The sequence below is a fragment of the Ochotona princeps genome, chromosome 19 (genome assembly GCF_030435755.1).
Source record: "Ochotona princeps isolate mOchPri1 chromosome 19, mOchPri1.hap1, whole genome shotgun sequence".
Lineage (NCBI taxonomy): Eukaryota > Metazoa > Chordata > Mammalia > Lagomorpha > Ochotonidae > Ochotona > Ochotona princeps.
In genome coordinates, this window is record NC_080850.1 from 3,038,465 (window position 1) to 3,054,916 (window position 16,452).

General features: G+C 46.2%; 1 protein-coding gene across 2 annotated transcripts in view; it reads right to left on the reverse strand.

The window, feature by feature from the left end:
- The window catches only part of SIMC1 (SUMO interacting motifs containing 1), a 61,465-nt gene that overhangs the window by 28,132 nt on the left and 16,881 nt on the right, over nucleotides 1-16,452 (reverse strand). The window contains exons 2-3 of one of the 2 annotated variants that reach the window (XM_058677472.1): nucleotides 1,074-2,273; nucleotides 306-905 (exon numbers count right to left, since the gene is read on the reverse strand). In XM_058677472.1, the coding sequence (XP_058533455.1) occupies nucleotides 306-905; nucleotides 1,074-2,273 (1,800 nt within the window). Of the gene's footprint in view, nucleotides 1-305; nucleotides 2,274-16,452 lie in introns of both variants that reach the window. The other variant, XM_058677471.1, reaches the window with a different exon arrangement.

A 16,452-nucleotide genomic window follows, 5' to 3' on the forward strand; every position in this document is an offset into this window, starting at 1 on the left:
CAATTTTAAATACAATTTGTTAGCAGAATAAACCTATACTTTTTTCTTAAAGACAACAGCAAATCTTAGGTTGCCTTTTGTCCTCTCGCCCTCGCCTCCCCCCTAAACAGGGCTTGTACAGTGCCCGTTTCTCAGAGCAGGGCTAAAATGTGAACTCTGAGGTTACTCTCCACTGAATGGAAACGTAAGTACTTCATTTATACTTTGCTTGTCTTCTCACACATGGCCTCCAGTCAGTCAGGCCAACCTTATCCTGGGCCCGCAGAAAAGATGTCTGAGCCCTAGGGGCAGATACCTCAGCTCACCTCTCTCGCGTCCTTGTCCGGTATTAGCGTCTGGAAGAAGAGGTGATGTACCGGCGGTCGTAAGAAGTACTTCAGTCTGTGCAGGCATGGTCTGTTGAACAACCCACCTTGAGGTGGTCGCGTATGCACCTGGGCAGCTCTGGGGCTGGCAGGCTCTGCCAGTGGCATTTCTCTTCTAGCTGGCGTTTCTGGGACGGAGAGCCAAGAAACTTTTTCTAAGGAGTTATCAGACTGTGGAGACGATGGGCTGGAGCAGCTTGGCGAGGACGGGGTGGAGATGTCCATAGGAGTGTCACGGCTCTGTATGTCATCCCGTGGAGGGTCGGGCCTGCCTGGTGGGGAGGGATGCACGTCTCCAGGTGAGTATGCCATGTTTCCTGATGGGCAGGTCATGCTTCCAGGACTAGGTAGCCCATTTCTGAGTGGTGATGATATGCTTCCCACGGACTGGGGTACTTCTGTTGGGGATGGCGGCACGCTTCCCCGGGACTGCAGCACATCTCCTGGCGTTGCCGGCATGTCTCCTGGTGATTTCAGTTTATCTGGTGGTGACGGCCAGCCTCTCGGTGACTGTGGCACAGCTCTCAGTGACAGTGATACGTCTCTTGGTGAGCGCAGCACATCTCCTGGCGTTGCTGGCATGCCTCTTGGTGACTGTGATGTGTCTCTTGGTGAGCGCAGCACATCTCCTGGCGCTGCTGGCATGCCTCTCGGTGACTGTGATGTGTCTCTTGGTGAGCGCAGCACATCTCTTGGCATTGCCGACATGTCTCTTGGTGATTTCAGATGATCTGGTAGTGACGGCCAGCCTCTCGGTGACTGTGACATGTCTCTTGGTGAGCACAGCACATCTCCTGGCGCTGCTGGCATGCCTCTCGGTGACTGTGATGTGTCTCTTGGTGACCACAGCACATCTCCTGGCACTGCTGGCATGCCTCTTGGTGACTGTGATGTGTCTCTTGGTGACCACAGCACATCTCCTGGCGTTGCTGGCATGCCTCTCGGTGACTGTGACATGTCTCTTGGTGAGCGCAGCACATCTCCTGGCAGTGCTGGCAATTCTTGTAGTGACTTTGGCACAGCTCCCGGTGACTGTGGCAGGTGCTGAAGGTGTGCTACATCTTGTGGATATGATAGGCGTTGAAGTGGGCTTGGTATATTTTGAGGTGGACCCACTGAATTCTGAAGTTGGCTCAGTGAGTGTTGAGGATACCACAGTAAGTACCGAGGTGGGTCTGGCACATTCTGCGGACGGCCTGGCACATTCTGCTGGCATGGCACATCTTGAGGACGTGGCACTTCTTGAGGTGGGCGAGGCAAAGCTTGCAGTGGGCACTGCATGGTTTGTGATGGGCATGACATGGCTTGCGGAGGGCATGAGGAGGCTCGTGGTGGACATGGTGAAGTCCTCAGGGGGCAGGGCAAGGCTCTCAGTGGGCAAGGCAAAGCTTGTGGTGGGCAAGGCACATCTTGCTGTGGGTATGGCCAGGGTGGCCTCTGATTGCTGCTTCTGCCGCTACCACCATTACTGCTTACTGGGGAGACGGAGCTGACATCTGAGGAGAGCTGTAGACTTCCTGGGAAACTGAGGTTGCCTCTGAGTGTGGTTGAGCTACAGTTTGGCTCTGCGGGATAAACAAAGTCCTGACTGATGGAAGGTGGGGAAAGAGGACCTTCAAAGGCGTTGTCCTCAAACAGGTCCAAATCCACAGGATCAGCGTTGATGATTCTCGGGGCTGCTGGCTGAGAGTTTCTGTCCACAGGTCCTTCCACCACCTCTTTGTTGGCGAGGCTGGGACATGACTGAACACTTGTGGCTTCCTTCTGGGAAGGAGCCACAGATTCCAAAGTCAAGTCCAATGTGGTAAGAGGTGTGCTTTCTTCCTCGCCTCTTGTCAGGTCGATCACACAGACTCCACTGCGATCCTTGGCCCTCGGTCTCGTGTCTCTAGTTAAGTCAATGTAGTCCTGTGGAGGATTTTGAGAAGAGAATGATTGAGGAATCACAGCTTTATCTAAGACTGAAGTCTTAGTTTTGAAGGATGAGCACTGCCTTACCTTTTCATCTCACCAAAACTTTATGATCTTGTATAACACAGCATTAGTTTATGTTCTTCGCTGTACATTTTGCTACTGTCTATACCTCCTGAGAGGATCTGCATGGGACAGGTACTCACTGATGTGAAGGGCAGTGGCAAAAGCTCTTCCAGTCCAAGCAGGACAGCAGACTAGGTGATCCAAATGACAAGCAAATACGTAGTCTTTGGAAAAGCAAAGGATAACCCGTAACAGAAACAAAACAAGAAAGAAAACCTATGCGCTAGGGACACTGGAGGCATTTTCACCAGATATCTGTAGTTTTCACAACGCTGCTACAAAGAAAGTGTTGTCATCTCCATTATACAGATGGGAACCTAGAGTTCATAGGGATGAAGTTATTTGCCTAGGGATTATACAGCTAAGCAGCTCAGACAGATATTCAAACGCAGTTTTGTCTCATTTCCCTGATAGGCCTGGAAATACATAACTTCATTCAATATGTAATCATAAAGACAGCTATGGAATACAGCAAAGGTTAGAAATAAAATCAATAGTGTAAGTCTGAGTCCCAGGTAGATGAATTAATGTAAACATTCTAGTTTCACTTCCTTTCTTTGGTGAACTGATCACACAGCTTGATGATACCATCCAAATGTGACTTGCAGGACACCAAAAAATACAGGTGTCCTCCTCACTTGGTTGAGTGCCATTGCTATGAGTAGGTCAGGGTCCTAGACTTGGCAAAAACTACTGCTGCAATTATAGACATTTCTTTCTTTTCTTTTTCCTAAAAAAAAAATATGTATTTATTTACTGGAGAGAGAGAGAGAGAGAGATCTATTTACTCGTTTACTCCTCAGATGCCTGCAACAGCGAGGGCTAGGCCAGACTAAAATCAGGACCCTTCTCCTTTGGGTCTCCCTAGTGGGTGTCAGGGGTCTAAGAACTTGGGTCGCCTTCTGCTACTCTTTGAAGGCCACTAGCAGGGAGCTGGTCAGAGCAGAGCAGCTGGGACTCAAACCAGTGCCCATATGGGATGCTGGTGTTGGAACCTAACCAGCTACGCTACAACACTGGCCCATTTCTCTTAATATGAGTGGGGTCTTCAGAAAGTTTATGGAAAATGTACATTATGGGAAAAACTGCAAGGATTTCAAAAATAAATTTATCTTTTAATTTCATTTTCTATGAAAATTTTGAAGTACTCATGTAGTTACGATATGGTTCCTACAATCAAAAGCACAGGAGGGCCCAGCACTGTGACATACTAAAGCTGCTGCCTGCAACACCAGTACCCTTATTGACATTGGTTCATGTCCCAGCTGCTCCATTTCTGATCCAGCTTCCTTGTAGTAGCCTTTGGAAAGCAGCTAAAGATGGCCCAAGTGTTTGGGCCCCTGCCACCCATATGGGAGGCCCAGATAGAGCTCCTGGATCCTGGTTTTGGCCAAGTCCTGCTCTGGCTGTTTCAACCATCTGAGAGAGCAAACTGTTTCTCTGTCTATGCCTCTTTCTAGCTCCGACTCGCAAATAAAGTAAAATAAGCGACTGGCATGGACCGCATTCTGAAATAGGAGCTGCTTGGAGAACCGTGAGGCCTCATGCCTAGAGAGAGGAGCACACAGCATCAGTGCTCTTGGGGACTCTTGACAGTCAGCTGAAATGAACACACAAACAGCTTAAAGGCAACTGGAAGTCTCAACGCAACTCCTCTCACAATGGGACGTTATCACGTCTCTCCATTTAAAACCCATGAGCGACAGGATAAAGGCAATAAGCCATAGCAGGGCTTGGAAGGCCTTTCACCATAAGGTTTGTACTTCTAACCTCTCCTGGTGCTCTTCCTTCTCACATGAATTAGTGCTCCCTCTCGGTACCATACAATGACTTCACACACTCCTTCTGTTACCTGGAATAACTATATCCCTGGATTATGTAGACATTTCTTCGTTTTCAAGACTCTCAGTACACAGGACTACATATAAAATTCTCCTGGATTGGGGCCAGTGTTGTGGTGCTGGTTTGAGTTCCAGCTGCTCTGCTTCTGACCCCTCTTCCAGCTGATGTGCGTGGGAAAGCAACAGAGGATGGCACAAGGCCTTGGGCGCCAGCATCCACATGGATGATGTAGGTGAAGTTCTAGGCCTTGATCTGGCTCAGTTCTGGTTACTGTGGACATTTGGGGAGTGAACCAGCTCATTAATGGAAGATCTTTCTCTCTCTCTTTCCCTCTCTCCCCCCGCCCCTATATATATACAACTCTGTTTTTCAAATTAAAAAAATCTTTTTTAAAAAAAGATTTATTTATTTTTATTGGAAAGTCAGATATACAGAGAGGAGGAGAAACAGAGAGGAAGATCTTCCATCAGTTGATTCACTCCCCAAGTGACCACAATGGCCGGTGCTGTGCTGATCTGAAGCCAGGAGCCAGGAACTTCCTCCAGGTCTCCCACACGGGTACAGGATCCCAAGGCTCTGGACTGTCCTCGACTGCTTTCCCAGGCCACAAGCAGATAGCTGGATGGGAAGTGGGGCTGCTGGGATTAAAACTGGCACCCACATGGGATCCCTGTGCGTTCAAGGTGAGGACTTTAGCTGCTAGGCCAGCACACCGGGCCCCAAAAATTCTTTGATTGGCATTCTAACTATCTTTTCACTATTTTTTTTAGTGGTTACTTGACACTATAGTATGTAAATTCAACTTATTCCAGTGTACCTAGAAAACGCCAAATAACTTTGGGGTAAAAATACAGGAAGTAAGGGTTGCTGTGTGGCACAGCAAGTTCAGCTGCCACCTTGGCACTGGCATCCCAGATGTTGTGCCCTGGCTGCTCCATTTCCGATGTAGCTCCTTGCAAATACACCTAGGAAGGCAGTGACAGAAGGCTCAACACCTGGGCCTATGCCACCTACATGAGCGACCTGGATGGAACTCAGGCTCCTGGCTTTGCTTGGCCCAGTCTTGGCCACTGATGCTATCTGGGGAGTAAACCAGCAGATAGAAGATTTTTTTTTTCTCTCCCCTTGTAATTCTGCTTTTCAAATAAATAAAACCTTACAAAATGTTCTGTTTATCTTATGCTTCATCCTGTAGTTTCCATACATTTTACACATTTAAATATTTTATATTTCTATATATCATGAACTGATTAACACAGTATTGCTATAGTTTTACAGCTACTTGTCTTCCAGAGAAATAACAAGAAACATGATCTACTTTTTTAAAGATTTATTTATTTTTTTTATTACAAAGTCAGATATACAGAGAGGAGGAGAGACAGAGAGGAAGAAGATCTTCTGTCTGACGATTCATTCCATACTCATACCCATATGGGATCCCGGCGTGTTCAAGGAGAGGACTTTAGCTGCTAGACCACCGCGCCGGGCCCAACAGGATCTATTTTAACACGTATTTACAATTTTTGATGCTTTCACTATTCATTCCTTTGCATACATTTAAATTACCCTTTGATGCCATTTTCCTATAGCTTAAGTTTCTTGTAGTATTTACCGGTCTATTTGTGGAAAATTCTCTTGGTCTGTTGATCTAAAAATATCTTTATTTTCCTCCGATTTTGGAAGAATAATCGTGCCAGAAGCACAGTTCTTGGCTGAAAGACTCTTCCGTCCTTGGACATGTCAGTTTTATCTTTCGGCCTAGATGCTGCAGCTGTGTGGTTGTTCAATACGTAGTGAAGGAGTGGCCGTCTCTGCCTTTATCAGCTCTGAGTCGGCTTTCCTTCTGACATCCTTGGATCCATACTTCAGTTTTTTTTCCCCATCAGAAACTAGACTATTCCAGAAACTATTTCTTCAAAATGTTGCCTACAATCTCGCCCTATCCTCAAAGACTTTAATTAGATCTATGTTGTACTGACTGATATTGCATTATATATGCCCGTTTAAAAATTTTTATTTGGGCCCGGTGCCGTGGCCTAGTGGCTAAAGTCCTCTCCTTGAATGTGCCAGGATCCCCTATGAGCACCGGTTCTAATCCCGGTGACCCCGCTTCCCATCCAGCTCCCTGCTTGTGACCTAGGAAAGCAGTCAAGGATGGCCCGAAGCCTTGGGATCCTGCACCAGTGTGGGAGACCCGGAAGAGGTTCCTGGTTTCAGATCAGCTCAGTACCGGCTGTTGTGGTCACTTAGGCACTGAATCATTGCATGGAAGGTCTTCCCCTCTGTTTCTCCTCCTCTCTGTATATCTGACTTTGTAATAAAAGTAAAAATAAATCTTAAAAATTGGGCCATTTTTCATTGTTTTGCCAGGCACATTACCAGAAACCTGGGCACGAAGTGGAACACCTGGGACGTGACTGACACCCGTATGGGATATTGGCACTGTGGATGGTAGCTTAACTTGCTATGCGACAACACTGGCTCCACTAAATCATTTTTTCTCTTAGATTTCTGTTTCCACTTCTGTTGAAGTTTTTTTTTATCTAGTCACCGATGTTTCATTTTCTTTAACTTCTTGAACATATTTGTCTTCCTTGTTTATTGTAGGTACTGATATCTTTTTATTTTTATTGGAAAGTCATATATACAGAGAAGAGACAGAAAGATCTTCCGTGTGCTGGTTTACCCCAAAAGTGGCTGCAATAGCCAGAGATGAGCTGATCTCATCTGAAGGCAGGAGCTTTTTCCAGGTCTCCCACAAGGGTGCAGGGTCCCAAGGCTTAGGGCAGTCCTTGGCTGCTTTCCCAGGCCACAAGCAGGGAGCTAGATGGGAAGTGGGTTTGCGAGGACATGAGCCAGGCCCAGATGGGATCCTGGTGTGAACAAGGAGAACTTTTTAGCCACTAGGCCACCGTGCTGGGCCCGTACTGACATCCTTTTGCTCTATTTTTTTACTCCTGTCTTCTGACATCACCCTAAATTTCAGCTTCCTGTCAATCAGCTTGCAAATGATTAAAGAATACAGTTAAAACACGGCAAGCTTAGAGATACTGACTGCTCCAGGCAGCTATCTTTTAAGATTCTTCTGCCAATCTGGCAGATTTCTCATTCAACCGACACTAACAAGCAAGGTGGAGTTTCACAGATTGGAGTAGAATCCAAGTGCATTACTGCTTAAGCCTTGGAGAGCTAGTTGTCCGGCTCTCTGCTGATCGCACAGCACAGGGTACTTATTTTTTTTTTTAAAGATTTATTCATTTTATTACAGCCAGATATACACAGAGGAGAGACAGAGAGGAAGATCTTCCGTCCGATGATTCACTCCCCAAGTGAGCTGCAACGGGCCGGTGCACGCCGATCCGAAGCCAGGAACCTGGAGCCTCCTCCAGGTCTCCCAAGCGGGTGCAGTGTCCCAATGCATTGGGCCGTCCTCGACTGTTTTCCCAGGCCACAAAGCAGGGAGCTGGATGGGAAGTGGAGCTGCCGGGATTAGAACCGGCGCCCATATGGGATCCTGGGGCTCTCAAGGCGAGGACTTTAGCCGCTAGGCCACGCCGCCGGGCCCAGCACAGGGTACTTATACATAGCATATATCACAGAGTATTTTGTTAAGTACCTGATTATCTTTCCCTATAGTCAGTCAAACACTGTCTCAGGTATGCTCTATCTTTAGTGTCTATAGGGTGTCATGGCCTGCAGAAATAATAAATGAATTTAATCTAACAGGACTTGATTTATCTTGTCATTTCATTCTCCTCCCAACTCGTAAATAATCTGCATCAGTATGACATATTATCCTAATTAACTTTTCAAGATAACAATATCTTTGCAAATTTTGGGAGGGAAGATAGATTTGAGGAAGCTTCCCCAGTGTTTGGTGTTGCAGTAAAATGGGGTCATTGACCCATCAAGGTTGTAGTTCACTCTTTCCAGTCCCAGGTACCTCCCCAAAGCCCTCAGAGTGAACTTGATTCACATTTTATAGCTGAAACACCCAACCCCTGCTGTGGGCTAAGGAGTTGATTAGCGTTCCTTGGGCTGGGCAGGAGCAGGAGCAGGAACTGGACTTGTAGCTAAAAACACCTAGACTAATTGGACTCACCTGTATCCAATATCCTGCTAAATGAGGACTGGGGGGGGGGGGGAGAGTATATAAGGAGAGGTGAAGGAGCAATAAATGGAGACTTTGCAGAGACTTCCACCATCACTGGTCCCCTGTTGGTGTCCATGTTACTGGCTCTGCTGGTCAGATCAAATGCCCAGACAGCAGGTCACTTTTGTTCTAGAGTTAGGCTTGCTTCCTTTGGAAGGCCCAGGTTCATCTATACTAGCAAGCTACTGGCCTAAGCTTCTGCTGCTGGGGTTGACGGAGATCTGCTCATTCAGCATGGTTTCAGCTAAGAGAGATTTAAGATTTATTTATTTGAAAGGCAGAATTATAAGATAGCGTGTGGGGGAGGGAGGAAGAGACAGAGGGAAGATGAGAGGATGAGAGAAAAAAATTATTTAAAGATATATTATTATTGGAAAGGCAGATATAGAGAGAGGAGGAGAGACAGAGAGGAAGCTCTTCCATCCGATGATTCATTCCCCAAGTGACTGCAATGGCTGGAGCTGAGCCAATCTGAAGCCAGGAGCCAGGAATCTTTTTCGGGTCTCCCACATGGGTGCAGGGTCCCAAGGCTTTGGGCCATCCTTGACTGCTTTCCCAGGCCACAAGCAGAGAGCTGGATGGGAAGCAGGGCCGCCGGGATTAGAATCAGCGCCCATATGGGATCCTGGCACGTGCAAGGTGAGGACTTGAGCCATTATGCTATCGCGCTGGGCCCGAGAGAAATTTTTTTAAAGATGTATTTATTTATCTTTATTGCAAAGTCAGATATACAGAGAGGAGGAGAGACAGAGGAAGATCTTCCATCCACTGATTCACTTCCGAAGTGGCCACAGTGGCCAGAGCTGAGCTCATCTGAAGCCAGGAGCCAGGATCCCAGAGCCTCTTCCTGGTTTCTCACGTGGGTGCAGGATCCCAAAGCGTTGGGCCGTCCTCTACTGCTTTCCCAGGCCACAAGCAGGGAATTGGATGGGAAGCAGGGCCACCTGGATTAGTACCGGTTCCCATATGTGATCCTGGCGCGTGTAAGGTGAGGACTTTAGCCACTAGGCTATCACACCGGGTCCGAGAGACAGAATCTTATATCTACTCGTTCACTCCCTAAATTGCCACACTGAGTGGAGTTAGGTTAGGATGAAGCCGGGAGCCAGAGAATAGCTTCAGATCTCCTCCATAGGTGCCAAGAGCCCAAATACTTGGACCATGCTTTGCTGCTTTGCCAGGTGCATTCGCAGGGAGCTAGACTGGAAATGAAGCCACCGTATGTGAATCAAGCCAGTCGCCTCATGGGATGTTAGAGCAGGGATGACTTAACTTGTATACCACCATGCTGATCCCCCAGCTAAAGATTTTTTGTTCAATATTTCTTCTTGGGTTTTTGTTTGACCACTTGGCTGCCTTGGGGTAGGGGCAGGCCTTCAGGACCCCCTGCTTGGAGGCTTTCCAAAGCAGTGTAGGAATTACAGCAGAGGGACACCTATTAACAAGTCAATGAAATGTGTACATGTAACGGACTGACAGCTAACTGGTTTGGAGAGGAAAACAAGAAGGAGAGGAGTGGGTCTGCTAGCAGATTCTGTGGGAGCAATGTGGGCTCACCCCTGTGGGACCGCAATCTCTACTGGCTTGCCCCAGAACTGTCTTTATTTCCTTTCCTGGTTTATTGCTTCCCTCAGACTTCTGGGACACTGCGAACAGGAGTGGCAGGAGCAGGCATCACTGTCTTCTTGCAGACTCCAGCAGGAAGACATTCAAACTTCCACTGCAATGATGCTATCTCTACTTTCTTTTGAAGACTTTTTTTTTTAATAGACTGAGGAAATTCCTTTCTATTCCTAGTGCATTGAGAATTTTTAGCGCTACTAGGTATTGATTTTTACCAAATGTGTTTCCTGCATCAAGCGATACTCATGTGGTTTTTTCTTCTTAGGGCTGGCTATACGATGGATTACATTGGCTGACTTTCAAACACTGAGCCAGAGTGCTATTCCATCTGATTATAGGATTTTCATATATTGGGAGTTTGATTTTTGTTTCATTTTGCTGAAGATTTCTCTTTGCAGTTTCTAAAACGTGCTTTCATCTTATTCGAAAGGCGGAGAGAGAGAAAAAGAGACTGAATAATTCTATGTGCTAGTTTACTAGGAGCTAAGAAAGGAGCCCAGAATTCAACACAGGTCTCCCACATGGGCGGCAGGGACCAAAGCACGTAAGCCATCAGCTGCTGCTCCCCAGGGTGTGCGATAGCAGGAAGATGGACTGGAAACAGAAGAACGGGGACTTGAACCAGAAAGTCTACATGGAGTGTGGGCAGCCCATGACCGCCGCACCAAATACCTGCCCCTGATAAACATTTTTTTCCCTGTATAAGAGGATATTATTCCAGGGCTACCTATTTGGTACTGTCTTTATCTGGTGTTGCTCATAAAAATAGAATGGGAACTGCTTTTCTGCTTTTTTTTTTCTTCTTCTTCAGTTTTCTGGAAAAAGTGAAAGAATTGGTGTTATTTCTTCTATAAACGTCAGAGAGGATTCATTTAGCCCAGGAGATTTACTTCTGGGAGGCTTTAAATGATTAATTTAATTTCCATGATAGTTACAAGGCTATTGAGATTATCTAATCATGAGGGATTCATTTTAATTAAGCTAGCTCATATTCCTGCCACCATTTAGAGACGTCCTGTGTCATGCGTTTAATGTCCATACAATCTATAGTGACAGTTTCTTTTACTGCTGTTTTCAATAATTTCATTCTCTCATTTATCCTCATGAGGTTTACCAATTTTCTTGATTTTAAAAAAGATTCATTTATTTTTATTGGAAAGGCAGATATACAGAGAGGAGGAGAGACAGAGAGGAAGATCTTCTGTGGATCACCCGCCACATGATCACAATGGCCAGAGTTGTACCAAGCTGAAGCCAAGATCCCAGAACCCTCTTTTGGGTCTCCCACATGGGTGCAGGGTCCCAAGGCTTTGGGCCATCCTCGACTGCTTTCCCAGGCCACAAGCAGGGAGCTGGATGGGAAGCGGGGCCACTGAGATTAGAACCTGTGCCCATATGGGATCCCAGCACATGCAAGGTGAGGACTTTAGCCATTAAACTACCGCGCTGGGCCCTGATCTTAAAACAAAACAAAAAAACCTTCTAGTTTGATTTTTCCCTACTATTTTTCTGTTGCCAACCTTAGTAATTTCTGGTCTAATCTTTATCATTTCCTTCCTTTAAGGAGAGTTGATTGTTTATACTGCCTTGTTTAGTTTAAGAAGAGTTTAAGCGATTGACTTCCTGATCTTCCAGTTCCAATTCTAGCACTGAAGGCAGTACATTTCCTTCTAAGCATTGCTCTTGGTGTATCTCAATATTTCGGATGTATTTTCCTGTCAAATCAGTATAATATTTGAAAAATTCCCTTAAGAGTTCTTCTTTAACTTGTATGTTATCCACATGGTCATTAATTTTCCAGTATTTAAAAAATTTTCCACTATCTCTTCTAGTTATTATCTTCCAGTTTGATTCCACTGTGGTCATAAGATCTACTTTTTATGGTTTCAACCCTTTTAAATATTATAAAGTTTGTTTTATGATTCATGAGACAGTCTCTGTGGTGAGGGCCGTGTGGCAGAACAGAACGTATATTATTGCTGTTAGTGGTAGGGTTACCAACTCTTTCTTCCAAATTTCATCCAATTCTTGGCCTACTTTGGCATGAAGAAAAAGAAAGGAATGACATACTTCTGGACTAAGAAAGGGACTTTTTAGTTTCTAAACAAGGATGATCCATCCTCGGAAACTGGAGAAACGTAAAAGTTGCCTTAGATCCTGGACTGAGTTGAAGGATTCTGGAACAGGAGCGCTCCAGGCAGAGAAATCCCACAGCACCAATTGTAGGAACCAAGCACAGTACTGCTGCACCGAGACCTGGGGATCGAGTCCCCAGGCAAACAAGGAGGAGAAACACACTATCTACTTACAAATCATCACTGAAAAGAGTTTCATGTTGGTCCAAAAGGAGTCAGTTGGTGCCTCAAAACAGTAATTCAACAAATGGTGCTCTGGAAACCAGATATCCACGGGCAAAGCTACGATCCTTGGCCTGAACCGCTTACCTTGTGTAAGCATTGGGCTCACTTGTAAAGTGTTCAGCTGTAGGTTGACGACTAGCTAGCAAAATAGCTTGCAAACAAATGCAAAGTAGTTGGCTGGCATTAACACCTAGGTTATATGTACCTGGAAAGTTCTTACACAAGCAGGATGTTAGAAGTAGCCCGAACAGCTAAAGCCAATGCCAGGAGAACTGTAACCCCGCAGCATTCAGCCCGTGAGGGTGGGGCCTGCACACCAGGGAATCAATTGTCTGATGAATCTGGATGGGACGGGTGTTGCGCTGGCCCATCAGGCATCCAGTTTTGCAAAACTCTTCATAAAGTCTCACTCTCCAGAGCTCCTGAGTGTGTCCTGTAAGAGGACATGTGGGGTTGTTTCTTACACTTAGGAATGCAGATGCAAAAATCCTAAACAAAATACTATTGCACTAAGTTTAGAATAACCAAAGGGAGTTTATCAAAGAAATATTTAGTTTAACATTAGAGGGAGAAGAATCAATTAATACAATTCACCACATAAATGGAAAAAAAAGATCCTCCAAAGAGGCCAAAGAAAGCATCTGGAGCATTCAACAGCCATGTGTAAAAAGCGGAGAAGTTCAAGTAGCAACACGAGGTAACTCCCTTCATGAGTACGTTAGCTATGCTTCCTTCGAAGGAAGTGAAACATTTCCTTTAAGGCCAGGAGCACAAGGAAGATGCACCCTATCACTAACATTAGGCAGGCATTGCTATGCAGTGCGGAAAAGGAAAAAAGAGGTTTAAAAGGAACAAGATTAGAAAGCATACAATGGTTCCTCACTGAGAATTATGTACAATTAGACTTTGCTATCGAGATGATATGGGGAAAATCAGTTGGGGGTAAAAATTGTGCGTGTGTGTGAATCCCAGACTCCACAGAACTGGACCACAAAATTCAAATTTTAAAATAAAAAATAAAATTAAAAAAAAAAGAATTATGCACATTTTAAGAAAACCTATACAAGGCATGGTGCAATAGCCTAGTGGCTAAAGTCCTCGCCCTGCATGTGCCAGGATCATACATGGACTCTGGTTCATATCCCGGCAGCCCCGCTTCCCATCCAGCTCCCTGCTTGTGGCCTGGGAAGGCAGTTGAGGACGGCCCAAAGCTTTGGGATCTTGCACCTACTTGGGAGACCCGGAGGGGATTTTGGGCTCCTGGCTTTGGATCAGCACAGCTCCAGGCACTGCAGCCACTTGGGGAGTGAATCATCGGACCAAGCTCTTCCTCTCTATAATCTGATTTTCCAATAAAAACAAAATAAATCTTAAAAAACATGTATAGAGGGATTTTCAAAAATCTACACAGAAACAGAAGTGTTCAAGATTGTTGGATTTTAAAAAAATCAATAACTTAGAAAAATTCCAACAATATCATCATTATGTTTCATTCCCACAATGTGTAACAGTAGGGAAACATTCACATTAAATCCTGTGGGAATCATTGTACGCATACCCAGTTGGCCCGTACCCATGGATTCCACAGCTGTGCACTCAGTCACCCTCGAATCACAAATACTTGAGGAAAGGTGCCTGCACTGAGCGCCTGCAGGCTTTTTATTCCTTGTTATTATTTTCTACCTAATACAGTACAGACTTAACATCGTATTATGTGCTATAAATAATCTAGAGATGATTTAAAATATACAGAAGGATGTGTGTAGGTTATATGGAGACATTACATCTGATTATTTTACAGTTTTATTTTAAGCTTAAAACAAATCTCTCACCTGTGTGCAGGGACCCAAGCACTTGGGCTGCTTTCCCAGGCTCATCAGTAACGAGACAGACTGGAAGCGGACCAGCTGGGACTCAAACCTGCATGTTCCAGGTGGTTGCCTAACCTGCTGTACCACAGCGCTGGCCCCACAGAATTTCACAGAAGACGGGGCATCCACATATTTTTGTATTAAAGGGCAAGGAAGGCCAGGAATCAAATCCTCCTTGCACACTGAGGGATGGCTGCATAAAAAGGCATACAGGTGTACAGTCAAGCCACACATAATGATGTGCCTCTCAACGATGGACTGTGTATGCAGCAGTACTTACTGCAAGAGTGTAATGGAGCTGAAAAATGCCTGTCGCCTAGCGATGCCACAGCCACCTTAATGCCCCAAGGTAACATGTAACCAGTGTGATGGTGTAAAGCCTACTGTGCTGCCAGTTTTATAAAGGTACAGCATGACAGTTATGTTACAATAAGGCTTGAGAACGACCTCATTGGCTTGGGTAGTCACTACGCTATAATTTCAACAACTGATTTAGAGTACAGGCATACCTCAGAGATGTCAGGCTACTTCAATGAAATAAACAACACAAGAAGCAAATCACTCAAGTTTTTCGGCTCCCCTATGCATAAAACATTTTGTTTATACTTTTACGGCATTCTATTAAGTATGCAATAGTATGTCTAAAACTTTACATACCTTATATTGAAAAACTTGATTGTTAACTCACCTGTTAAGATGAATGTGAGAACTGAGGCTGGGGGAAGTCCAGGCCAGGCTAGTTTGCAACACCCTCTGGCAGGTGCAAGAGTCAAGAAGGGGAGCAGGTTGGCAGGCAATACCCACCAGTTCACATTAGGGCTGGGACTGGGAGCTGACTGGGTTGGGCTAGGCTGCAGTACACCCAGCATGAGCTGGAACTAGGGGCAGGCCAGGTGGACCCAAGCTACAGCACGTGTCAGCAAATGCCAAGGTGAGACAGGCCATGCCAGGCTGGGGTGTAGCATCCAACAGCTCATGCAAGGGATATGGTGGCTCCCCTGCTGGGCCACTGCTCCGATTAGTGGGCATGAGAACTGGGATTGGGGGAGCATGAGGCTGGGCAGCATTGCAACACCTATTGGCTTGCATGTGAGCTGGGTTTGGGGGAGGTCCGGTGCTAGGCCATGCTGCCACATCCTGTCGTGCATGCAAGGGCCAGGATGAGTGCCGACTGCTCAGGGCTTTGATGCAGCATCTGCTAGCAAGTGCCAGGACAGGATGCAAATTGTCTCAGACTGGACTGCAGTACTCACTGGAAAGTGCAAGAACCAGTATGGGGACTGGGCCTAGTAGGGGCAACTGTGGGCACTCCTCTGCTGGCAACACTGGTTGGCATAAGTATGGGCTGATTCGTGGGGTGCAGTGGGCTGAGCTAAGCTGCAACACCCATAGGTGTATGTGAGAGTGTCACTGGTATGTGGCACAGACCAGACTCGCCTGCAGCACCTGGCATGCACAGGAACTGGGGCTGGGGGCGGGCCTGGTGGGGGTGACTGGGAGTCACTCCAAGAAGGTTGCAGTTCCTGTTGGTGTGCGCAAGGGCCAGGTCTGTGGCATGCTGGGTTGGGCTGCAGCACCAATCAGTTTGTACGAGACTTGGAACCGGGTATGGAACTGACCAGGCAACCACAATCACTGTGTGAACAGGCTGATGCGGGTGATAGACTGAATCAAACCTTGTGCTGGCCGGCAAGTACAAAACTCAGCTCTTGGGTCTCCCCAAGTGAGGTTTCTTGGGGGAGACCACTGGCTTAGAAACTCCAGCCACAGGGAGAATCAAGATTTGTGGATCAACCTTGGAATGCACGTATCAGGACTGGGCCTTGTTTATTGCCCAGGGGCATAAGGGGTACATGATGGCCAGTTTATTTGGGCCTGCAGAGGATGCTGAATGCTATATAAGATGGAGCATTCTTCTCCACACGGGGGTTTCTAAGATGACATCAAGTGGACGTCCCCATTCCTGGGCACTGATGTAGGTTGGTACCTGGCAACGACCCCCTTCACTTCCTTTTCCCTTCCCCCTCCCACCTCAGACACAGGAGTAAAGGAAAGAAAAGGAAAATTAGAAGCATTTATCTCACCCACATTCCTCCTTACCTCGACCCTCCCTACCCTATTTGGTGGTCTTCCATGGGCCTGCTTAAAAATAGTTACTGAAAGCTGGAGTAGCTGCAGCTATTTCCTTTAAATTTTTTTAT